The sequence below is a fragment of the Dipodomys ordii genome, unplaced genomic scaffold (genome assembly GCF_000151885.1).
Source record: "Dipodomys ordii isolate 6190 unplaced genomic scaffold, Dord_2.0 Scaffold133, whole genome shotgun sequence".
Classification (NCBI taxonomy): domain Eukaryota; kingdom Metazoa; phylum Chordata; class Mammalia; order Rodentia; family Heteromyidae; genus Dipodomys; species Dipodomys ordii.
The window spans coordinates 5,259,955-5,286,847 of record NW_012267349.1 but is presented as its reverse complement, the minus strand read 5'-3'; the positions used below and the strand labels follow the sequence as shown (position 1 = coordinate 5,286,847).

General features: G+C 35.2%; 1 protein-coding gene across 1 annotated transcript in view; it reads right to left on the bottom strand.

Annotated features, from left to right (window-relative positions):
* Thsd7b (thrombospondin, type I, domain containing 7B) overlaps positions 1–26,893 on the bottom strand; it is a 793,597-nt gene that overhangs the window by 369,779 nt on the left and 396,925 nt on the right. Inside the window, exon 10 of the mRNA XM_013030805.1 lies at positions 4,915–5,044. Within this exon, the coding sequence (XP_012886259.1) occupies positions 4,915–5,044 (130 nt within the window). The remainder of the gene's footprint in view (positions 1–4,914; positions 5,045–26,893) is intronic.

The window sequence follows — 26,893 nt, the reverse complement described above, 5'->3', positions numbered from 1 at the left end:
GATGGTATTTCTGTTTTCATCTACACTTATGGTTGAGGCAGTGAGTCCACTATTTAGAATTTAAACATTTTGTATGTAAACTTTAGTTCATATAGAAAACTAGCAATATGCATTAGAAGTACAAATCAGTATGGGTTTTTTAAAATAAGATTTTTATTGTGAAAATACTGTACAGAGGGGTTACAGTTACATGAGCAAGTAACGAGGACATTTCTTATCAAGCATTGTTGCCTCCTCCTTTGTTTTTAAAAAAATTGGCAAAAAAGAAAGAAAGCTTTCTGAATTCTATTATAGTATTAGAAAGTCAAAGTTTGAACTCTTTAAAGTTGGGAGTGCAAACTTGCACACATGGTCCTCTGCTTTATTTTTTTTTCTTTTTTTCTTTGGTCAGTCATAGGGTTGGAAGTCAGGCCTGGGCTCTATCCCTGAGCTTTGATTTGTTCAAGCTTACTGATCTACCACTTGGAGTCACAGCCCTACGTCTAGGCTTTGGGTAGCTAATTCGAGATGAGGCTCACAGATTTTCCTGCTCTATCTGGCTTCTAATCATGCTTCTCAAATCTCAGCCTCCTGAGAGACATGAGCCACAGTCCATAATATTTAAGGTTATTTCTAGTGTTTGAGTTTAACTAGAACATCTCAATAGCTTACAAAATTAAAGATAAAGCCTGGTGTCTAGGAACCATTTTATCTGATCACTCAATTGGAGATGAGGAGTGGACACACTTCTACCTCAAATCATATATACTTTAGAGGAAACAGTCTCCAACTTTTGGCTGTTTTTCCTTTCTCTGATTAACAAAACTCTCCATTTTTATGAGTCATAGATTTGTGTTTTTGAACTTGTCTCTGAACAATATTCCAGAAAACCCAAGTTCTAAGTGTAACCACAGATTCTTGGTTTTTTTGTTTTTTTTTTTTTTTGCAAATAAACCAACCTCCAATGAAGCAATATATACTTTAAGAAAATAAAAAAGGGATGAGTTTAATGAGATACCTTTGGTCTCAGCTACTCAGAAAGTTGAGCTCAATCACAGTTCAAGGCCAGCTCAGGTAAAAGTAAGTAAGACTACTTTAGAAATAAGCTAGGATCCTGGCACACTCTTGTGAGCTCAGCTTCATAAGATGTTTCAAAAATCACAAAAGCTAATATAATGACTGAGTTAGGTACAGCTTTTTATCTTTGAAGTGTCCTTTACCTTCATTTTTAAATTGAGAATACACAGGTTTCCTAGACCAAAATGAAACCACGTTATTCAGTTTAGTTTAGGATTTTGTGTAGGCACAAATGGACAAGAGTTTCAGAAGTTCTTTGGTAAATGGTGAAGTTTGGGACAAATCAGTTTAAGTGATAGTCTGAGGATAGCCAAATCAGTACTGGCCAGTATCTAATCTTTACCTGCTGTGTACTCAACCATATACTCTGTTCAGATCACATTTTTATATTGAGATATAGATGTTTATGCTGTTCTCTCCAGATATTCACATAAAGATGTTCAAAACTCCTTAATGGAGTTCAAAAGAGAAGAATCAGAAGATGATGATAAAGAACTACTTAACCAGTTTCTTGAGATAAATTCCTCATGAGCATTCTTATGTGTAGGAAATAAAAATGCACTTTGAAACTATGTTGCTCAAAATTTTAAGAGTGTAGAGAATGTTTATATCAACTTGGACACATTTGGATCCCTAGACTCAACAAAATCATTCCATTCATACACAGTAGAACTGAATTCTGGGGAAAATGGTAGGATCTCAATTACAGACATAAGTTCAATCTTAAGTACTCTAATTGGAGTGCTCCAGGATAGTAGAGAGTGGACAATAGAATAGCCCACTAGTAGATCATAAGATTTGATTGATTATAATAGCCCTGGGTTCATAAACAAGTCTAATGATGTTTGATTTGGCAATTTTTTCACTTGGCTACTTTCCTTAAGAGCTCTTTTTCTGGGCTCAGAAGTTTCAATGTTTATACATGGCATAAGAGGATGAATATTGACAGTGTTGCCACAATGAGCCTGTGGTTAGTGAGAACAAAACAGCAGTCTGGGCATGATCCCAGGGTTTACTTACATCCCCTCTAAATTGGTCATCAGTTGGAAACAATGAGAGTAAGCATGATAAGATCAATAGTCATTTGGACTTCTTCAATGACAGTCTTTGACTTTAAATTGAGGATCTTCTTTGAAGGAAGAAAGAAGTGGTATTTTTCATAATAAACTATCTCTTGAATTGCATAGCTTTAAGTTATAACATCTCAAATTGTTTAGTAAAGCACTAGGTATTTCCACTAAAGGCATTTTTACATGTGTCGCAAAAGCTATATGATTTTTGTTGTGCATGATGGTGCACAAGGATAATCCCAGCTATTTATGAGTGGAAGTAAGAAAATAATAAATTCAAGGTCAGCTCAGAGAAAGTTAGAAAGACCCTCCCCATCACAAAAGCAGACTAGAAATGAAAGGGCTGGAACAGTAGTGCAGAAAAAATTTAAACAATTATAAATATCATTAAGGGACTAAAAATTTACTCTTGATTTCTTTTTTGAGAAAATGACTTGTGATGAAGCTCAGGCTGGCCTCAAATTATTAATATATACATTTATGATTGACTAGCCCCGTGTGAATGCTGAGATCATAGGACTATATCACCATGTCCAGCTTAATCATGTTTCTTTCCTAAACACTTTAAGATTAGAACAATAGAATGAGGAATTTTTTCTCCATTAGCATACATCTATGTGTGTATATGTATTTTCTTTTTTTTCTGCTTGTGGTGTCTGAATTCTGGGCCTGGGCGCTGTCCTTCTGGTATTCTGCTCAAGGATAGCACTCTACCACTTGAGTCTTAGCACCACTTCTGGCTTTTTCTGCTGATGTGGTGGTGAGGACTCAAACCCAGGGTCTCATGCATACAAGGCAATCACTCTACCACTGAGTCACCTTCCCAGCCGGTATTTTCTTTTTTTAATTATCTTATATTGTAAAGATACTGGTTACAGAGTGGTTACAGTTACATAACTAAGGTAATGAGTACATTTCTTGTTGAACATTGTCACCCTTTCCTTTGTTGTTCTCCCAGTAACCCTTCCCTCTCCTACCTCCCTCACTCCTCTTATCTCCAAAGTTGTAAAGTTCATTTCCAGGATAGTGTCTTGGGTGTATCATTGTTGCAATGGGTCATCCTGTGTCCTTGTTTCAGCTTTTTGTTATTCACCTTCCCCTCCCCAAATTAGGCAAATGTATTTATAAGATGCAGGTTACCAAAATTAAGTACAGTGACAACAGGGGGGAAGAACATACAAAGGAAACAAAAAATCACACAGTACATTAAAAACAACAACAAAGAAAGACCCCTTGTGTCCATATCTTGGGGGTCATTTTGCTTAGCATCATCTTCTATGGACATATGTACCTAGCTTTTGAGCTTTTCTGCTCATCTGATAAAATTATCCTAGTTGTATACTAATTACTGCAAATGAGGGAAACCAGGGGACCCATATTTCTTTGGGGCTGGCTTACTTCATTTAATATGATTTTTCCAAGTCTTTCCATTTCCTAGCAAATGTGGTATCTGGGTTAATTCCATATCTTAGCTATGGTGAATAATGCTGCGATAAACATAGTTTTGCTGGTAGTTTTAGTATCATCTTGTTTTTGATCATTTGGGTAAATGCCCAGAAGCGGGATTGCTGGGTCATGGGGAAGCCTAATCTTTGATAAGGGAGCCAGAAAATAGAATGGAAGAAAGACAGTAAATGATGCTGGCAAAAATGGTTAAACACCTGTAGAAAACCAAAACTAGATCCTTATATATCACCCTGCACTAGAATCAACTCCAAATGGATCAAAGACCTCGAAGTAAAAGCAGACACCATGAAAATATTACAGGAAGGAATAGAAGAAACCCTAGGTCTCCTTGGCACAGGCCAAAATTTTCTTAACGAAGTCCCAGAAACACAACAAATCAAAGAAAGGTTGGACCAATGGTATTGCATGAAACTGCAGAGTTTCTGCATGGCAAAGGACATAGTTAGCAAGATCAATAGAAAGTCCATGGACTGGGAGAAGTTTTTCACTAGCCACACAACAGACAAGGGTCTCATATCTAAAATATACTTAGAACTCAAAAATAATTAAATCCTCCAAAAACAAATCCTCAAAGAAGCAAATGCCCCATTAATAAGTGGGCTACAGACTAAAGGAGGTACTTCTCTGAAGAGGGAATAAGAATGGCCAATAGACACATGAAGAAATGCTCAATTTCTCTGGCCATAAAAGAAATTCAAATCAAAACAATACTGGGATTCCACCTGACCCCAGTTAGAATGGCTATAATCAAGAAATCTGATAACAACAGATGCAGGAGGGGATGTGGCCAAAAAGGAACCCTGCTACACTGTTGATGGAAGTGTAAACTTGTTCAACCAGTATGGAGCTTCCTCAAAAGATGGTACATATATTTTCATGGATCTACTTTTACATATTTTTATGAATCATGAGGAAGACTATGGTTTGTGTACTTAAAACTTGTCTCTGAATAATATTCCAGAAAATCCAAGTTTATTTGTGAGTGCTTATTTGCATGCTATGTGTGTATGTGATTCTTCCTAAGGTACAGAACTCATTTTGAATATATTTGGATCATAATCCAGAAAATTGCTTTCACAGAAGTTCAGTAGCTCATTTATATCAAACATTTTTAGATTTTTTTCTCTATTAACTAAACATTCATTTTTTTTGCCCCTTTCAAAAACAATCCAGTTTCCCAAGAAGGAAAAACAGTGAAGTATTAGTTGAAGATGCATAACACTGCCTTATTTCATTATTCATGGAAAAGACTTACAGTATGTGAAAGTTGTGAGTTACACTCAGATCTAGTGATAATTTGAAGGTGAAATCAATCACTCACCGATATACAGGACATACTGGGATATCTTCACACTCTCTCTCTTCATACAAGGTATCTGGACACTCTTGGCCTCCATTGGCTGCTTCTTGAATGATAATCCTATATCGTGATTGCTTTATTGTAGCATTTCCTGAAGTAAAGAAGAAATAAAATTATAGTTTCTTCTCTGTTGATGTAGATCAAATTCCAGTCAGCAGTTAATTATAAAAAATAAAAACAGAGGGATATTAAGCACAATCCAAGAAGTGGAAATAATGTTGAAACCCAAATGAGGAAGTAGAATAAAAATGTTCAAACTCACATCTGGTAGCCCTATACTATCACAGTATAGAGCACTATACTATACATTGTTAGCATTTCTGTATACGCTATGTTTAGTAATCATAATGTCAAATATATTTGTTCCAATGGGAAAATATTATTTCAAAACATTGTTTTGCTTTATTTAAAATGAGTTAGAGTACACATTACCATGACATAAGTGTTACATACCATGATCTCAGGTCTCTTAGAGACCCTCCTTCATTTCAAACGGCAGCTGGGGATGCAGGAACTTTATTATTGATTCAGTTCCTAGAGTAAGAATTTTCTTTTTCTAGGCTTCATATAATAGAAATTCTCTTATAAAATCAATAGCAGCCTGTTTATTTATGGACATTATTTTATTAAATTTCTTATTCCTTATAACCTCATAATCAGTATATATATAATTAGAATGTGGGAAAATGCACTAAAATTAACAAGGAACAAAATACTGTTTAGTTTGAGATTTTGCTAAGAAATAGAAGTATTAATAGGCACCTCAATAAAAAGACTACTCCCATTAATGATGTAGAATACTCATTTCACAATCTTCAGAAACTTCAAAATCAACACTTACCAAAATGTCAATTATTGTTGTAGTGTTTACCCTATATTTCAATTTCTTTATTTTTACTGTGAAAATACTGTAGAGAGAGGTTACAATTACATGGGTAAGATGATGAGTACATTTCTTATCAAGCATTGTTGCCTCCCCTTTTGTTTCCCCTTCCTATCCCTCTTCAGATATATAAATCTTTCACCTTTTACTATATTTCAATTTCTAAGTGCAAGATATACTAACTGCACTATATATGAGTAAAAAAAATCTTTCACTACAGAACATAAAATTTTCATAGGCAAACAAAGAGCCAAATGTGTACACAGTTAGTTACAAAATACTGCAGAATGTTAGTAGTGTCAAACGATGATCTAGTGTTAGGTAGTTATAGAAAACAAATCTTTTTTTTTTATTCTTAGGAACCAAAAGTAGCTCACAGAGGAGTTAGAATTTAGCCTGAGTGCTGAAGGCTATAGATAAAACCATTTCAGGTCAAAGAAAGAGTTGTGAGTCTTAAGAGTGGCAAACAGTTTACTAAAAAAGGCACTTGAGTGCATTTTAAAAAAGATATGTGTGTGTGGCTTATGTGTATCTAAGAGGGAACAAGAAGTTAAAAGGCATAGTGAGAAATATAAAGAATAATGAAGAGAAAGTACAGAAGAAAATGTGATTCATTGGTAGGTTTTGGACAGGTAATAGACCTTATCATGCTTAGAAGTTAATTTCTAGAAAGCAAGTAAACTAAATGGAGCAAAACAGAAGGAAGAAAGGAGAATGTACTGAAACCATTTATGCCAGTGGGTTTTTTTGAAAGTCATTTCTATGAGAAGACTTAGCAAGGAGAAGCTACTGACCCACAACCCAAGCTCTCTTAACTCTCTGTTTACCTCCCCAAAGGTATCACTTATAACTGTTGTTTCTATATTTAGTTCTTCTGTGGTTACCTCCAAATCTATAAATAATATGTTAATGTTGCTACTTCCCGATTTATGAACTGTAGACATTATTTATTGACTTTCTGCAATAAATGATGACAGTTTGCTTTGCACCACCTTTCAATTTTTTTTAAATAATTGCACAGCTATTTATGCTGGTTACTTAAAACCTTTAAATAACTTGTATATTTTCAGCCCTACTCCTTTAGCATGTACTTCCTTCAGACCAGCCACAGTGGCTTGCAGTCTTTGAAGACTTTGGTTTGGCAGCCACCTTTCTGCTAATTGAGGCGAGGGTTCTACATGCCATCATCTTCTGCTCCTCTCTCTTTGTCCAGAAATGTCTGTCTTCTCTAATTGAGTTGAGACCTTCCATCTAATGGTGTCCTTTTAAAAAAAAGAATTAGGCTTTTAAAGTTCTTTATAGTAAGTGCCCTTCCCCCTTTGGAAGTTCTGGTATTTGCATTCAAGTTCTTAGACTTTGCTAGGAAGAAACTCTACTGGGAAGCCATGCCTCCAGATTTTTTTGAACTATTTCATAAATAAAAGCCACTTCCTGCACACACACACACACACACACACACACATATGGACCATGATCCTAAGCTTTCCATGGTGTCTTAGATGACAGACCATACTGCAACCACCTAACTACTTCCATTGACATAGAGTCTCAAAGACTGGATTTCCCAGACTGGCCTGGATATGCAGTCTTCCCTAGTCTCTGTCTCCCACAAAGCTAGTATGACAAGTACAAGCCACAATGCTCAGCTATTGGTTGAGAACAGAGTCTTGTAAAACAGTTTTATTCATTCCATGATCTTGAACTGGAAGTGGAGATGTAAGGGAACGTTTCCATTTGTTTTGCAGAGTCCCTCTTTATCCCTTTTAAGCTTTTGAATACCTAGGGAACTAATAACAAAAGGGCTGTTTCATTTTCCTCCTGGTTCATGTTGTATTGGATACATGAGAGAATGGAACAGAAAAAAAGGACATGAGGAGACAGAGAACAGAGGCTTATTCTACTAGATTCCTTCTATGGATCAGTTCAAGTTGGTGCCTTCTCTCCAGAAGTGAAGTTCCTGTGGAAAGCATTTGTCTGCAACTACTTTCTTTGGGTTCCAATAACTGTACTTCTAACAACTTTCAGGCCCTTGCCTATGACTAGCACAAATACTAAACCATGCATATTGTCTTTCCCTTAACTCTGTTTTCCTCAGCTGCTTCATTCGATAGCCACTTGTTTCCTGCCAGGAGATAGACAGTAATTAAATAGAAGGAATATTGTAATTATCCCTTTTAAAATAGCATGGAATCTCTCTGAGAAATGTAGAAAGAGTGTATAAAATTACAGAAATGGTTTTATATATTATAAAATCTACATTTAGGTGGGACAAGCTTTGTAAGTAATTATGCTTTGGGAGGAAAAAAGCCTCTTTCCACACTTTCAAGTCACTTCAGTTACTCTGCAGTTGCTCAAAAATAGATTAATTAGCTTAAAACGTATACATGAATGTGAGTTTGTATATGCATGTGCACTTTCTAAATATAATCATAGAAAACTATAAAGATTGAAGACCATAAAAACAAATAAAAATATGCTTTCACTTCACCCAAAGAAATCCTGTAGGGCTACAATATAATGCATGCTTCCCCTTTAAATGTACACCCCCCACACGCACACACCCCACACCCACAGTAGTTCTGCTTTTCTGATGACACTCCAGATAAATACTTCAAAGTCTGAATTAAAATGTTGCATTGATTTTCATTCCTTGCAGTTTTTCAGGTTGAGGTTGAAAAGGATGGCTTCTATAGTAAAAACAAACATTTTGCACAGAGGTAAGATTTCTCCTAGTTTAAAGTGATTTTCACTTAGAGATTAAAAAAAAGTATTTCTGGGGAAGTGAGAAAGGATTTTAAGACCAGAGAACACTTCCAGGATGTGCAGGGTACCTGGTGTGTGTGTGTGTGTGTGTGTGTGTGTGTGTGTTTCCTTGAACTTTGGAGTGTCCATATTCACCAGTTAACTTTGAAACAGTCTCTTGCTTCTTATGATGTAATCTTACCATTTTCATAAGTGGTTTGGTGGCAAAGTCAAGAGTAGGCAGTTTATACATAGAGAGCAGAACATGTAGTAGTCTTCCTACTCTCCCTCTTCTCTATACCCTATATGATATAGCAGTTTTGGATCAAGGGAGAATAATAACTCCAAAAATCTGGAGGTAACTAGCAATACAATTAGCAAATACCTGAGGCAACCTCCAATCAAGTCAGAGGAGAGCCTAAGGAAAAACTCATGAACCTCTCACAGTGACAGCCAATCTTCCCAAGTCTCCCTTTTGACTACAGAAGAAAAGTGAGTTTTGTGAAGTAGATGCAGAAAGTGATAATAGTGACTTTGCAAGGAGAAGATATATGGACTATATGTAAAACTAAATAATTAAAATAAGAAAATAAAGCAAAATAATTAAAATCAGAAAATAAGAATTGTTTTCATTTACATTCTGATGGAGGTACAGGTAATTTGGGGTGATGATCTTTGTCTGATAGGTCATATAGCTTCTCATGTATAATGAAACATTTTTTTGGAGGGGGGTGGTCACAGGGCTTGAGTTAGAAGCCTGGGCACTGTCTCTGAGCTCTTTTGCTCAGGGCTAGTACTCTACATATTTAGGCCACAGTACCACTTCCTATTTTCTAGTGGTTAATGCTCCACAAGCAATGTCCTTATTGCCTTACTCATATAACCGTAACCCCTTTGTACAGCATCTTTATATAAAATTAAATTAAAAAAAATAGTCTCATGTAATTCCTGCCTAAACTGGCTGTGAACCACAATCCCCAGATCTCAGGTTCTTGAGTAGCTAGGATTATAAACATGACCCACCAGTGCCTGGCCATGAAAAACTTTTAAAAATGAATGGTGAGACTATTATTATTTTAACCAGATAATAACATTGAGTAGGACTGTCCTTAATAAGCAGGAATTTTGGTCAGCCAGTCCATTCTTTTGCTTTGATATGAAGAAGTTTAATTTACTATAAAGATATAATAGATGTAAGCTATTTGTGGCTTACATGTATTCCTTAAAGTGGAACAGATCCAGTTCTGGACATTTTGCATATGTGCATATGCTGCCTTCTTTTATTATTATAACATCTAACAAGATTGGTATTATTTTATTACTGTACCTTGAAAGAGGTAAGATAAAAATATCTCTTCGCCATAATCAAACTACACTCAATAGAACACATAGTCTATGCTCTTTCTATTGAATGAGACTTTATATTAAGATGAAGAGAACAACAGGGGTCAATCCAGAAGGAGGACTTTACATCACAGCTTGTCTTTTGTTCCAAAGAGATACAGCTTTCCTTTTCAAGCAGTTCTGCAATAGTATCCTGTTGGAATATGCCTTGATTAACAATAAAAACAACATTTGCAGGGTTGTTTTTTTTTTTGAGTTATGATTCCCACCTCATTGGGCTTATGAAAAATAACAACAAATTAAAGTTCATGTTTGCAAACACAAACAATTACTCAAGAATGATTATGACTAATAAACAACTCATTGAAATTCAGCTTTGATTTATGCAGAGTCAATCATCACTGAGAAACCAGGTATAATTAAACTTAAGTTATTAATTATAATCAAAAGAAATAACATCTAGAAAAGATGGCAATTTAAACATCAAGAAGAATATTTAGCATACAAAATATATGAGTGGAATACATACATTAAGAAATATAAGAAGATTCTTTGTAAAAAAAATCTCAGAAAGGTAGCTTTTAAATTGAAATGTGTACATAGAAGACTTTTTGGGTTATTCTACAAAAGTAAGATAAGGGAAGGGGTAGGAGGGGAGGTATCAGTGAGAATGCTGAAAGGGATAACATTGAGCAAGATATATCGTATTCATAAGCTGCTTTATACAAATACTTAAAGAGATAGATAGATAGATACATACATACATACATACATAGACACATAGATACAGATATAGATATGTATATACACACATACATATGCATATATATTTCATCATATATATTGCATCTCTATATGGAGCGAGAGAGAGAAAGAGGGAGTTATTGGTCCATTTGCCATGAGGTAAACTGGTACAGATCACACTGAAATAAAGTTTAATAAATGCTGAACCCTGATATCAAAGTTGTACAATTATTGCTTTGGAATAAAGAACTAAGACTCCCAAATTACAATTTGTTGAACATGTGAGCATCAATGTAAAATGAATGCCTGATAGAGCATGGAAAACCTGGTAGAGGGTGAACATAGCATTGATAATAGATGCATGGAGGTGATCTATCAACAATTCATGGCAATTCTTTAGGACCAGTGGACAAAATTCTAACTAGTTGATTTTTAAACATGACCTCTAGGTCTACTTCTTATTTGTGGAATATCTCTACATCTGACAAATCTCAGGAATTCACTACGCAATCAGGCTATTCTCTTTGTAACTCAGGACTCAGTCTGATGCTCCTTTCTTTTCCTAATCACCACATTTAATTCACCATTCAAAAATAAAAGACAAACACAAAAAAAATCTGCTGGTAATTCCACTCTGTTTTAAAGCAAAAAGATGGTATGAGAAGTATTTTAAGGTTTGTATCATATAAGCAGCCATGCGGGGTTGAGTTACAACCCTAATACCTATTCAAATTTAGGTAACTCTTTTAATTTTGTTCAGCCTCAGTTTACCCATCTGTAAGACAGGACAACAGAAGTTTCTGGCTCTTACAATTGCTGTGAGTACTTCATGGGACACTAAAAGGAAAATATATACACGCCATCTGGTATAAAGAATTTTCTGGAATGTAATTTAATTTCATAAAAGAAAGATAAAGAAAAACAAAATGGAGTAAAGATAGTAAGAGAAAAACAAAGGAGGGAGTAACAATGTTGGGCAAAAAATGTACTCATTTCCTTACTTGTATAACTGTAACCCCTCTGTAGAACATCTTTACAATAAAATAAAAATTGTTTAACAAAGGAGTAATCATTACCTTACTCATGTAATGGTAACCCCTCCGTACAGTATCTTTACAATAAAAATTAGATATTATCAAAGGAGTAAAGGAAATTCAAATAGCTACCTCATGTCTGATTTTTGGAAAATCAGAGTAATCAGCATTAAATTCAGAGCTGGATCCTAATGGGGTTCTTTGCATCAAGAAGATATTGTTCTTGGTAAGTAAATCATTTTTATAACAATGGAAAGACTTTCTCTGGATGATCCAACTCCCTGCTTACTCATGAGAGCAATATTTGTGCTGTTAGAGTAGCACAAATATTAATAGTCCAACTATTCACATTTAGAAGTAATTTATTTTGTGTGCAAAGTTATAGAACCAATCAGACAAAGGCCATCACTATCACCACCTCCAGCCCTGTGTGAATATAAGAAATAAGCAACTCATTGCTTATTGCATCATAAAATTGCAATTTAGAAATACAGCAAAGATAAATTGTACTACTATCCTTAAATTTATTTCTTCCATCTTTGTATTTCTTGCCACCAAATTCTGTGTGACATAATAGCTCATGCATCAAAAGATTATTTTGTGCCCAAAGAATTCATTCCCTTGAATCATTATAAAATTAAAGGAGAAAGAAAGTACAGTGTTTACCTCAAAACAATTGACTATAGCTATGTCATATGTGTTATTATGAGAGAAACAATACTAACAAATGCTACACAACTAAACATGACTGTCATTAATCCAAATGCAGCCTTAATAGTAGGAGGAACGAGCTTGCAGTTGACAGTATTATGTTAAAGTCTTTTCTTCAACATTAACTCTCACCCCCAAAATACATTCTCCCTACTGACTAATTATACACAAGAGAGCTCTCCTTTTCAGTTTCTTCACAGTCATGCTTGCAAGTCAAAGTTGAATTCCTTTTCAGTAAAGAAACTAAAGCTAGGGCTTCACTTCCAGTCCATGTCCCACACCCAGTGTGACTGAATGCTCAGAGAAAGCATTCACCACATTCAGTGTTGTCATCACTGATAAATATTTATCAGCTGTCTGCTTTATGTAGGCAGCTCACCTAGATGCTGTGTGATAAGCTGGAGTATATATACATGCATTATTAAATCTCTCCAGTGCAGCAAAAGTGAAGCTTGAAGGTTGGATAACAACTCAAAAGTTTTCCCTACTTTCCTAAGGGTACAGAAATGATAATATGAACTTCATATTTAGAATTCAAAGGCCATCGATACAGTATTCTCTATCTTTGTTCATAAAGAAGGAAGGGCTTAAGTGGTGAAAAATGCGATGCTTTAAAATAGTTAGGAGTAGGAATTTTCTATACAGTTCCTTCTGATTCACCTTGGTGCTCCACACATAGATGTATTAAGAGCAGCCTCCTCCCCTAAAATTTATTCCCTATCTAAACCTTAAAGTAGTTCAAAATGAACTCACAGCTAAAGACCCTATCTATAAACAAATGTATTAAGTAACATTGCAAAGCTTTTCTGTTAAACTTTCCAGGAAGGTTGAAAGCAGGCTCCAGAATATCCATATATTTCTTTCATTTTGAAGTGCTGCCTGAAACAAAGTATTCTATCTTCTTAAATTTTCATAACAATTATTCATTTTGCAACAGAAGCCAAATTCCATGGAACTGGCAACAGACAAGACCTTTGGGGTTCTGATTTCTAATCCCAGCTCATTACTGAATTGCTGTATGACCTTGAGCAATGCACTTAACCTTTGGCGCTTCAGTTTTCTTACTTGTCCTGTGTGGAAAATACTGCCCAGCCAATTCACAAGGCAGTTGTTAGGAATGCCTAATTAAATGGGATTTAAAGCATCTTACAAATATATAAAACCAACTTGTAAGCTTAAAATGCCTTAGATGGAAGGCCTTACACGTAGACTTCAGAAGGAGCAACTCGTGTTTATGTTTGCATAAATTAGAAAAGACAAACATTTGATCCCTTTGGTAGGCATCAAACAATAGTTATAAATTCCCAGTGTCTCAAATTCTCACTCTTTCCTGTGTTCCTACTGCTGCTTTTAAATTGTCTATAATTTAGAGAGCTAATATTATCCAATAGTGACTTCTTTTTGAGTCTAGCCTTTGCTCTCTCTACAGATTATCACTCAAGTGACCCACATCTCATTTCACTGTCCACCTATCCCCAGGATGATCCTCACCAAAAAGTATATCAGAATTTCAGGGAATACTTTTATAAATTCCAAATCTCCCAGAACATACACACACACCAATTTAATCAGAATTTTGAGTGTATCTGGCCCCAAACATTATTATATTCTAAAAACACTCTCAAGGCATAGGAAGAACTGATTTAGCACAATTAAAGAAGAGTCTCTTATTCACTCAGTATGTAAAACAGGAAAAAGAGACAGCAATATGCTTATCCAAGCCATAAAAAACAAACAAGTATCAGCCAAATCAGTCTTGCACTCAATACATTTGAAAATGTAACCTGCCTTCCAGCTAAGCACATCATAATGGGTATAATTGGAAATGTGTACTATAAACTAGGAAGGTTAACAATGCCATTTGTAATGATGAGTTGCACTTGTCTTTTCTTCTTGCCAATGTCTGCTGATATGACAGGGATTTATTCTTCCCCCATCCTGACCCCTGTTCGTTGTAGCAGATGAAGTGTTAAGTGACTGCTTGCTATAGGGCTTCCTAATGTGCAGCACTCCATCAGCATTAGAACCAAAGTACACTAAACCCCACACAGCACTGCATGCAGACAGGTTTGAGGGTACAAATATCTTCTAAAACATAAGCTCCAGATGCATGGATACATATACACATATGTATATGTGTGTGTGTGTGTGTGTGTGAAAACCTCTTTAAAATAATTGTATCTCATTATACTTTATTGCCTTCAGAGCAAAGGGAGGAAATCCTTATCTGGTGTTGTACTGGAAGCTAGAGACCATAAAAGCTTCTACTGAAAGTTTCAGTGTCACAATACATGAGGGCAGCATTCAGGGCTACACAGGTAGCAGCTTGGAATCAGTACACCTCTGCTTTTTTGAAAGCAAAGCAGAGCATGTTAACTGAAGGTTTGCTGCTACCCACCTTGCCATGTTCTAAACCTCACATCTTTCACTTTTTCTCAGTCAGGCACCTTGACTGATGCCAAATATCTCAGTTACTAAGAAGATGAAAGTTGGGAATATCAGGTAAAAATTTACCAAGACTCCATCTCAACAACGACAGCAACAACAAAACTGTACATAGTGATGCACTCCTGTCATGGCAACTATGCAAGTGATATAAGTAGGAGGATCATGAGCCAGGCTAGCCAGAGCAAAAGTCTTACCTTAAAAATCTGAAAAAAAAATCCAAAATAAAACTAAAAGGGCTAGGGAGTATGAGTTCAAACGCTAGTTCCACCCTCTCCCATTTTTTCAATGTCCCTTCCAGAATGTATAAACATGGAACACTAGTCTCCTGAATTTTGGTCAAAGGAATTTCACAGATATTGAAGTTGTGATATTGAAGTTTGTTTGGAGAATAATGGTATTATGGACATAACTCTATAAACACAAATCAATTAAGATTAAGGTAATTATCATAAGTTTACCCCAAGTTAAACAAAGACTAAATTATCTCATTTATTCCCAAGGCATATACTATTACTATTGCCTGTTTGGCTGTCTTCATTATGTTTATGGCCTTAACATAAAGTTGCTAGCTTTCTAATTTCCTTTTATTTGTTTACAGTTGATATAATAATTTTTGGGTCAATAAATTTGAAATTATACTCGATAAACTCATGGGAAACAGGTATCTTCTAGTGTCTTAATAATAAAAATGATTATTAACAGAATTTGAGTAAGAAGGATCAGGTACAGTTTGAGCATCACTAATGTAGATATGAATATTTAAAACTGAAATATCCAAAATCTAAAACTTTTGAGCATTATCATGCCACAAATGATATGTGTTCATCATGAATCTTTGTTTCATGTAGAGAATCATTGCCATATTTTATTAAATGCCCTTAGACTACATGTATAAGATAAGATAATGATGAATTTCATGCTTAGACCTAGTTCTCATTTCCATTTCATTGTGGAAATACAGCATTACAGAACTTAAATCCCAAGGTAGCCAGGCACTGGTGGCTCATGCCTGTTTCTACCATTCAGGAACCTGAAAACTGGAAAATGGTGGTTCAAAGCTAGCCTGGGCAGAAAAGTTCCCATGACTGTGATCAATCAAGCAGCAAAATGCCAGACTGCAGGCATGATTCAAGTGATAGCATAAGAGCTGAATGAGGGCACGAAGGAAAGTTCAAACCTTGTTACTGGCACTCTCTTTCTCTGTCTTTCTCTGTTTCTTTTCTATCTTACACATACACACACACACACACACACACACACTCACACACACACACACACTCCCCAATTGAAACACTTGCAGTCCTAAGTATTTTAAATGAGGAATACTCAGCATCTATCAACATGAAGTAGTTAGATTTAGAGTCTTCCATTTAGTAACAGTATGATAGATAGCATGAGATTGAGTTAAGCTTGATTCCTATTCTACATTTCCCTTGAGACAAATTATAGAGTCAGCTTCTTATAGAAGTCTTTCCTACCTACCATCAGCCATCTCTTTCCCTTATTCACCTGCTTCTGCAGCACAATTGGCATTTTTTACTATGTCTCTGAACACTGAGCATCTGCAGGTCAACTATAATAAATGGTTAATGAATGAATGAAATAATGCATAATATGCCACCACCTGCAGCATTTTTATTTTTCTTCATTGAGAAGATGGAGACTTTAGTTTCTAGCAATAGAGTGGATATGTCTGGAGAAACTCTCCTGACATAGAAAAGCTAGAATGTTATAGGGACTTCATTATTTAATTTGAATTTAATTTTTGTTTTAGAACATAACAAACGAAACCAAAATCTATCCCCAAATTCATTCAGTATGTATCAATACAAAAATTTCACCAACACCTTTAGCCACTTATACATACCAATATTAGTTCAAACAACATGACAACATTATAACATCTAAACACAAAGCACTTCAGAATAGGTTTTTGTTTAGTTTTGTTGTTTTGGTTTTATTTTTGTCAGTCATGGGGCTTGTCTCTGGGCACTGTCCCTGAGCTATTTTTCTTTTTTTATAAATTATTATTATTTAATTAGTTTTAATTGTGAAAATACTGTACAGAGAGGTTACAATTACATGAGTGAGATAAAGAGTACATTTCTTATCAAGCATTGTTACCTCCTCCTTTGTTTCCCCTTCCCATTCCTTCCCATCTGCCCCCTCCGTGCTCCACCCCCCTCCCCGCATCAAAGTTGTAAAATTCATTTTTCGACATAATGTCTTGTATATTTCATTGTTGCAATATTTTTCTTAAGATTAGCACTCTACCATTTTGAGCCACAGCCCCATTTCTGGTTTCCTTGTGGTTAATTGGAAATAAGAGCCTTGCAGACTTTCCTACTGAGGCTGACTTCAAACCACGATCCTCATATCTCAGCTTCCTAAATAACTAGGATTATAGGTGTGAGCCACCAATGCCCAGTTAGAATAGGTTTATAAGAGAGTTGTTTTTGAAACATAGCTATGGTGACACTATGATAGTATTATAGCCACATACCCCACAAAATACTAATAAATGATCAATTTTTGTTTGGGTTACAGTTCTTTGAAATGCCCATACATTGTTCCTCTTTTTTTCTATTTGGTTCCCTTATATTTCTATTTGAAGTATTTTTATAATGTTTTATAAATGAATGGCATAAAAAGAAATCAGGTAAGAAAGCATTTCAGAACACTAGCTTTAGGAAATTTGGCCTATTGCTGGTGGTTTCAAGAATGAGCATGTGTTTCAAGAATGGAATAAATGAAGAAAGAGGAAGTAAAGCCTGTGGCAAACATTACCTCACATAGTATGTGAGTGCATGTGTATTGTGTAGACACATGAAGATGAACTCCTTTGTGAGTGCATGTGTATTGTGTAGATACATGAAAACTGAACTCCTTTGTGAGTGCATGTGTATTGTGTAGATACATGAAGGCTGAACTCCTCTGTGAGTGAAGAGCCAAACGGGTAGAAAGAAAGAGTAGAGAAGGATATTCATCGTACTCTTTTGGCCTTGACAGAAGTAGAAACAGAGATAAAGAACAGAAACAAAGACATCATTGGAGCTTTTCAGCCAGATAACTCTGTTAATGTACCCTATTTTAGAATTCACACAATTCTATTTAGAGAAAGAAAACATAAAGTGGAAACTGTAATTTCTCTGGATTTTTCTAAGAGGGAAGCATGTCAAAATAAAGAGGCACATTAGAACAAAATTGAAAGGATAGACGCCGTTTCACAATAACTAAATTAAATATTTGGTGTTTCATATGGTAATCAAATGCTGGGTAATCAAATGTCTGAAAATGAGGGAACATATCAGTAATATCAGCTACATGGGAAAAAGAGATGGAATGATTGCAAGAACTAAATAGGCAGTGAAATGCTAGCTCAGAAAACAAGCCAGATATTGTGGCTCATACCAGTAATCCCAGATGTACAGAAAAATTAGGAAGACCAAGCAAAAATGAGAGTTCCTTCCTGAATGATAAATTAAAACCCAAAGAACTGTGGTAGAACACTCACCTAGAAATAACAAATAAAAATACACAATCCCCAAGCTTCAATACACATGAACATATAAATCAAAGCATAATAAGAAGGGTGGAGAAGAGAATACGGTTGCCATTTAAAACATGAAAAGCTTCAGTGAAAATGAAATATTTGAAGAAGAACTTAAAGAATGTAATTATGGACAATCTATTCAATATCTAAGGGAAAAAAGTCAATTATATGTGCAATGGCCCACAGTCAAATTCTAGATGCAGCCAGAATAGCTGGATCTTTGAGAGGGGTTAGGGAAAAAGAGAAAAGCAATAAGTTTGTCCACAAGGAAAAAGTAATTAGGTTCCTATGAATCCCTTCTACTACTTAAAGATAATATAATTAGTTAATTAATTAACAAGACTAATTTAACTAAATTAAATTAAGCATTTTGGTTTCCCTCAGAGGATAATTGTACTATATATGATAAAGAAATTTACTGTGGGAATATAATCTTTGAGTTATATAGTAAGTCAAAGAGAACAGTAAGTAAAACAAGCCACACACATGTCAGTCACTCACTTTCCATGAATTGACTCCCTTTATCCTCATAGCAGCTTTAAAACACAGGTATCCTTGTATATTTCATTTCACAGGTAAGGAAATAGAGAGATCTTATCTTGTTCACAGGAAGTGGTATAGAAGATCTGAAACCCAAACGTTTGAGTACTTTCTGGATACAGTATATGGTGTAAACTATTCTGCTTTGCTGCCTGACACCAATCTTTAAGTGTACATCTGAAGCACCTCTTGTTCCCCATGCTCTTGGATGTTCCCACATATACACAAGGGGATTTCATTCCATTAAAATAAGTTGGAGTAGTACTTTAGTTGTTGGGTATGTCAACTTTTCCTAGGAATTCAAACTCAGTCATTAGTGTCCTGGACCTGTGATCTGTGCAGGTTCTTGGGAGGCTTAAGTATCTGTAGCAGAAGTCTTAGAATCAATATTTTTAACAAGGAATTGCACATTTGTAATCTGTACAGGACCCTACAAATTGTGTTAATGGTACCGATGGGAATGTAAAGAATGTAAAGAAATGTAAAACATGTAAAAAATGGCACTCAAGACTATTTAATTTATGGAAATGTACATTCCAGGAAAGTGGATGAGGACTGTGAGTTCTGACATTTTCTAACTATTGTTTCTCTTTTAACATTAAAATCCCTTGAGCAGGTGGAAATATACACATTATCATCCACTTACCTGAACCTCGAATGATGGGTGAAAAACCCTATGTACTCTACTACATAAAGCTGTGCCATTAAACAGTGTTGACTTATGGTCATTTATATGCTTACCAGTGATTCCCATTCTCTGAATGAAGAAAACAAATACATCTCATTTCTTGCCCAGAAAATTGAGAGGACATCTAATTTTTCTACTTGTTTCCAATGTTGTCTCATCTCATTAATTTTCAGTACTATTTTTTAAACACAGAAGTGATTTTTATCATTCCTCTGCTTAAAATTTAAACTGTTCCATCATAATTCTAGATAATGTCCAAACTCTTCAGAATGACATAAATCTCTCTAGGAGCTGGCTTCTCCATATCTCTCTAACCTCCCTTATCGCTCTCTCACATGGATTATGCATTCAGAGTATCCTCAGCTGCCTGCAACACACTGAATTACAATGTACTTTCAGGATACTAAGCTCCTGAACACATATCCCTTCTGCTACCAACTACCTCTAAACTTAGACAACATATTTGCTTGACAACCCTTGATTTATCACATCTCGCCTCTCTGTGATAGCCTTTTTTATATAGCTAGATCAAGATCTAAGCCCCCAGTTCCAGAATTCCTTTTTAATTCTAGTTTTTAAAATGAGTTTACATTCTTACTAAATTTTTTTCTTAATACATCTTTAACTTATTCATCTTAATGAAAGTAGCAAGGGTTTTAAATATTGTTATATAGTAAGTTCTACATAAATCAGACTCAGAAATACAAATATGACAATCCCTCTCATGTGTTGCACTAGACCCAAAATTAACAATAACAACATAAAAGAAACAAAGAAAAGAGTCACATAAACTTAAAATGGAGAATTTTGGAGAATGATCCAGGGGCAGAAGCAAAAAGAAGGGAGATTGACGAATGAATAATTGAATAATTGAAGCATGTTGTATGTGTACATGAAAATATAATAATGAAGCTAATTAGAAATTATAAAAGAATAAAAGGGGAAATAAGAAAGAATAATTGATGGATGAATGAAATTCATGATGCTATACACATGTATGAAAATGTAGCAAAATTCCTTTGTAAAATTTATATATGCTTATGTTAAAGATTTACGAACTTAATGATACATTCATATGTTATGACTCATTCAGTAAAGACTTAAGCACTGATTTTGGCATCACTATTTAAGAATACAAATTTCATGAATATTGTAGTGTGTAGTTTACATTCAAGTTAATATAAGGCAAATGTTGAAGAAAATAATCCAGATACTCCTTGATAGATGATGAATTACATCTTGATAAACCTATCTTCAACTAAACATACCCAAGACAAAATTCATATAATGTACCAAATCTACCAGCCTCATCATCCAGTGATGCTATTTCCCCTCCATGGAAACACCTAGATACTTTGACTGGGAATTGGTGCCATTGCCCAGCATGTCAAAAGATGAAATTAAGGATTTAAAGTAGAACTTTCTACTTCATGAAAAAATGATTTCGAATGAATTAAATGATCCTAAGTTAGTGATCATCTTTATGAGGAAATGATCAAAAAAGAAAACAGGAAAGGGAGAGGGTGTTAAGGTAGGTAGAGAAAGATTCTCCACAGTGATGACATAAGAACTAAAACAAAATGACCTGAAGATATTCTAGCAATGGGCTGAGAGAAGAGCTTTCCAGAAAGAAGCAGCAAGAGAAAGTATGAATCAGAGAGACATACCTGGTCAGAAGGGAGGAAGGCTTGGCTGGAGGGACTTGAAATTGGCAGTGGAAGGCAGGATGTGGACACACAAAGTCTGTGTTGGCAATCTCTTCCATGTTAAGGAAGAACCTGAGCTCTTATGGACCCTGGAATCACTTGCATACTTCTCCTTTGGGAAGGATGCAGGGCCATCAAATCATAACTCTAGGACAAAGAAATGGGCCTATGTGGCTCTGATTTTACTCTGTATTTCTTCTGATCAGAAGTTACACATATTCTTCTTGTTCACAACATGCGAGTTTTCAGCTGTCTAGCACATGCTGTGCCAAGGTAGGACCGGTATCAAATTCTAGGGTTCTGAATCAATTAGTATTAAAGTTTCTGGGCAAGTTCTCTACCACTTGAATCACATTCTAGCCAATTCACCTTTAATTCTTCTTTCAGATTGAATATTGCACTAACTTTATTGGGGTTGTCCTGAAACTTCTATCCTCCAATCTCTATTTAGTGAGTAGCTGGAATGAAATATATACATCTCCATGCTCAGCTCGACTGATATGTTGATCTCTCTATTCTTTAACTAATTTGTAGTTGTTCAGGATTGAAGTGGAAGGAAAATTGGGTGGAGAAAATACAGGACAAGCTTATTTATGACTTATCTTTTTCTCTTTACAAACACAGGTGTATGCAGGAGTACGCGCTCAAAAGCACACACACACACACACACACACACACACACACACACACACACCTAAGTATCTTCTGTTTTAAAAATTTCAATGTTGCTGGGTGCCGATAGCTCATGTCTGTAGTCCTAGATACTCAGGAGGCTGAGATCTGAAAATTATGGTTCAAAGCTAGCCCAGACAAGAAAATGCGTGAGACTCTTATCTCCAATAAACTGCCAGAAAACCGGAAGTGGTGCTGTGGCTCAAGAGGTAGAGTGCTAGCCTTAAGCTGAAGAGCTCTGGGACAACGCCCAGGCTCAGAGTTCAGGCCCCACAACAGACCAAAAAAAAAAAAAAATGCATGCTTACAACTCAAACTTGAGTACTCATGATAACTGCAACTTAGGGGAATTGAATAAAAAAGGAAGTATGAGAAGAGGGTTAACTTTGCAAGTATGTTGAACTGTCCTTTTCATGTAGAATCAGAAAATCCTACTCCATACATTCTCTTACAAATATCACACAAGATATCTATATTGCAAGCAAGCTGATTTAGTCTTGGAGAGACTAATTTCAAAATACAGGAAAGAAATGATAAGACATGGGATTCACTGAAGTTCTGTCACTTTTTAGAGATCAAGGTCAAACCCTTTCTACTGCATATAAACAAATTGGACAGACACTCGACAGAATATAATTAAGTGCTAAAATAAATGCAGTCAAATATCAATTAAACAAGTCTTGCAGTCATTCAGCAATGAGAGAGGAAATTGTTGGCTCAAGTTAGAATTAAAAATTCTTCCAACAGACCACATAATATGTGATCTTCGTTTCTACTTTGGTTCCTATCAACAAAGCATCAATGGAAAGTTATGATAAGTGTATTTTGGGTATCAGAAAATTAAATTTAAGTTGGAAATATCTCAAATGACAGGCAGTCTATCATTCCTAGCATACTTATTTTTGGCTAGTTTATTCATTATCATTGAAAACATGTCATTCATAGGTTCTATCTGAGCCATCTCCAGGTAGCAACTTAATTTTAAAGTAACTTCAAGATATTGCCATAATGTCAAGTGCTGATCTTTCTATTAGAGAACTTAAATGTTGTTTGTATAAGCTAAGCAACCTTCTTAGTTTTGAGCAAAAATTTAATATCTTCTTGATGTATTACCATGTATAAATTATTTTCTGTTATTATAAAGCCTGGATGAGCCCAACATTTGACTCCATTTCTAACTATAGGCTTTGTTAGAGTAATACAAATTAAACAGTTCATAAATCTACCACAATACTAGATAATCCAGTGAGCCAAAAACTTCCAGAAACCACATACTAAATTAGAATCATATTAAAGTGGGACCCAAGCCAAGGAATTAAAAATAATTAATTCTTTTCAACTACAAAAATTATTTAATAAACTTAGAGTAATACCACAACGAAATCAAAACTAATTTATTCTATTCCTTCATAAGAAGTACATTGGAAGTCTAAACAATAAACTTAATTAATCTAAGTACCTGGGTTTTTGAAAAGCAAGTAATATACCTCTATGTACAAATAAGCATCATATTATTGTGTTCCATAAACAGTTCTGGAGATATAACAATGAAACCAACCAGAAGTAAAAGTGTTTTGGAAAAAAAAATAGTCACATGCAAAGAAACACAGATTTCTGTCACCAATGCTAATAATAAATCATTTTGAATATCCATGTGTTCCACAGGATTTATTTATGCTAATGTAGCTTGACTGTTGAGTGAAGAAAATTAATAGTTCTTTAAAACAAGCATTAGATTAAACTAAGGAGGCATAACACTGGGCTTCAGGTGTAAAGAACAAAACTGCATGCAACAAATCTACATTTATTGTGCTTGTGTTTTATGCACTCATTTTTGTATGGTATGCTGGTTTATGTTATAATACAACAGTGCTTATGATAGAGCATTGTTACAAATCATAGCCAAGTCATTTTGGTAAGAATTAAGTACACACCGACTATGTAATTTTGTTTGTTTGAAGTAAAATAGCTGGGCCAGATCATGCTCATGGGGAGGGCTTTCCCTCTTCCCAGTCTTCATTAATGGATTGTTTTATTGTATTTATGCTCTTTGGAATTTTATGTTCCTTTTCTATATTTCTGCCTAATTTACAACAGCTCTCTCTCTCTCAAAGCTGAGTTTGTGGGCTCAGAGGTGGGGTTTTGTATTACAAAACAAATTCTCTCTGCAGGTAAATCAGCATCCAGTCAGACTGGTGGGGCACAGGTGAGGAGATAGATTTTCCCCAAAGAACAGAACTTGAAGTCAACCTACATCCTTGCCCAAATATAGCTCCAATCAGGGGGTTGATTTGGGACCTAATGTCCCCTGTCCCTTTTCAGTATATCTGCACCAACATGCTGCAGAGCTACAGAGGAACCTGGCAAATAAAGTTCATACTGGATAAGTCAAAAGCACCACACATTGATCTGAACTCTATGTCCATGAGTCACACTTCTAGAAACGTTTGAATTACTTTGAGTGTTACTGAAGGGTATCAAAGATTGCTCATGATCATAATTTTAGTTTTAAGCTATATAGCCATTGCAACAATGAGATGTACAAGTCGTTATGTAAAAAAACAAACTTCACAACTTGGGAGGGGGATCGGGTAGCGGGGGTGGGTAGGGAAGGGATGGGAAGGGGAAACAAAGAGGAGGCAACAATGCTTGATAAGAAATGTACTCGTTATCTTGCCCATGTAATTTTAACTCCTCTGTACGATATTTTCAAAATAAAAAAATAAATTTAAAAAGCCATATAGCCTTGGATTTTATTTACTTATCTGAACTTTTCTGCTTGTCTCAGTTATTGCAAATAAGGGAAACCATGGGACCTATGTTTCTTTGGGTCTGGCTTACTTCACTTAATATAATTTTTTCCAAGTTTTTCCATTTCCTAACAAATGGGGCAATGCCATTCTTTCTGATGGAGGCATAGAATTCCATTGTGTATATATACCACATTTTCTTGATCCATTCATCTACTGAGGGGCATCTGGGTTGGTTCCATATCTTAGCTATGGTAAATAATGCTGCAATAAACATAGTTATGCTGTTAGCTTTAGTATAGTCTTGTTTGTGATCATTTGGGTAAATGCCCAAAAGTGGGATTGCTGGGTCATAGGGGAGCTCTATGTGGAGTCTTTTGAAGAACCTCCGTACTATAGAGGTTCCTCAAAAGACTCCACATACAAATTAATTATAAATAACAATAAGTAAACAGTAGACAGATGGAGGAATGAATAGGTAAACAAAAATCATTAGTTTTCAGAATATCTGAAAAATTTGATTCTCCACATCTCATACATTCTGTGGCCAGCATCATGTCACCTGTTCTTGAAAATATTACAAGAAGCTTCAGTATATATACAGAATTAACATCAGTGCCTAGAACCCAGTTACGATTCAGAAAATGGTTCATGAATGAGAAGGAGTTAAGATTCCAACTGTTTTTTCCTTTTCTTAGTTTGCATTTTGGGGTTCTATATTTAAGCTTTTATTTCCTCTTATGCAAAGTGGAATAATAACAATTATTTCCATAACTGCTTCAGGCAAGGGTTAAACAAGATCATCAGGTTTTTTAAATTACTATTTTCACAAATTTGAAATATACATCATTATTACCTCTAATTATACATGTGTCTAACCAATTCTGCAAGCACCATTTGTTGAAAAGAATGTCTTTCTTCCATGCTAAATTTTTGGTCCCCTTATTGAAGATTAGTTGCCCATAAGGCTGCAGGTTCATTTCTGGTTCTTCAGTTCTATTCCATTGGTCCTCAAGCCTGTTCTTGTGACAGTACCATGTTGTTTCTATTTTTTTTAATTTAATTTAATTTTATTTGTGAACATACTGTTGTTTTTATGACTGCAGCTTTGTAATAGAATTTGAAGCTTGGTATTGATATTCCTCTATTTTGCTAAGGATTGTTTTTGCTATCCAGAGTATTTTATTCCATATGAATTTTTCTATTGCTTTTTCTATGTCATTCAAGAATGATGTTGGGATATTGATGTGTATAGCATTAAATTTGTAGATAGCCTTTGGCAATATTGCCATTTTCATAATGTTAGTCCTCCTAATCCAGGAGCATGGGAGGTTTTTCCACTTCCTTAGTTCTTTAATTTCCTTTTTCAGGTATTTAAAGTTGTTATCAGAGAGGTCCTTCACTTCTTTGTTTAAGTTAATTGCTAGGTTTTTTTTTAGACTATTACTAAAAGAGTTACTTTCCTATGTTACTTTCCTACAACCTATGTCTTGTGGTATATCTACACAATGGAATTCTATGCTCCTTAGAAAGAATGGTATCCCTCATTTGAAAGAAAATGGAAGGACTTGGAAAATATCATATTACATGAAGCCAGACCCAAAGAAACATAGACTCCATGGTTTCCCTCATTTGCAATAATAATTATGTGTCTAAGATAGTCCTAGTAGAGGATTACAATAGCTCATATGTACATATGACCATATAAGATGATGCAAAGTGAAATGAACCCCTAGATATGGAAACAAGAGGTTTTTCTTTGATGCTGTTGTTTGTAATGTACTGTGTGAAGTTATTTCTTTTTTCCCCCAATTTTTTCCTTTGGTTCATCTCCTGATGTCATTGTACTTGATTTTGGTACCCTATGTCTTGTATTTATGTTTATCTGAATTGGGGAAGGGAAGGAGAACCACCAAAGGTAAGGCAAAGGACAAAGGACAAACCAATGCAACAGCAATACCTACAAGACAATATGTTGGAAATGAACTTTACAACTTGGGGGAATTGGGGGAAGTGAAAGGGGGAGAAAAATGAGGGAGAGTGTAACAATGTTCCACAAGAAATGTACTCATTACTTTACGTATGCAACTATAACCCCTCTGTACATCACCTTGACAATAAAATT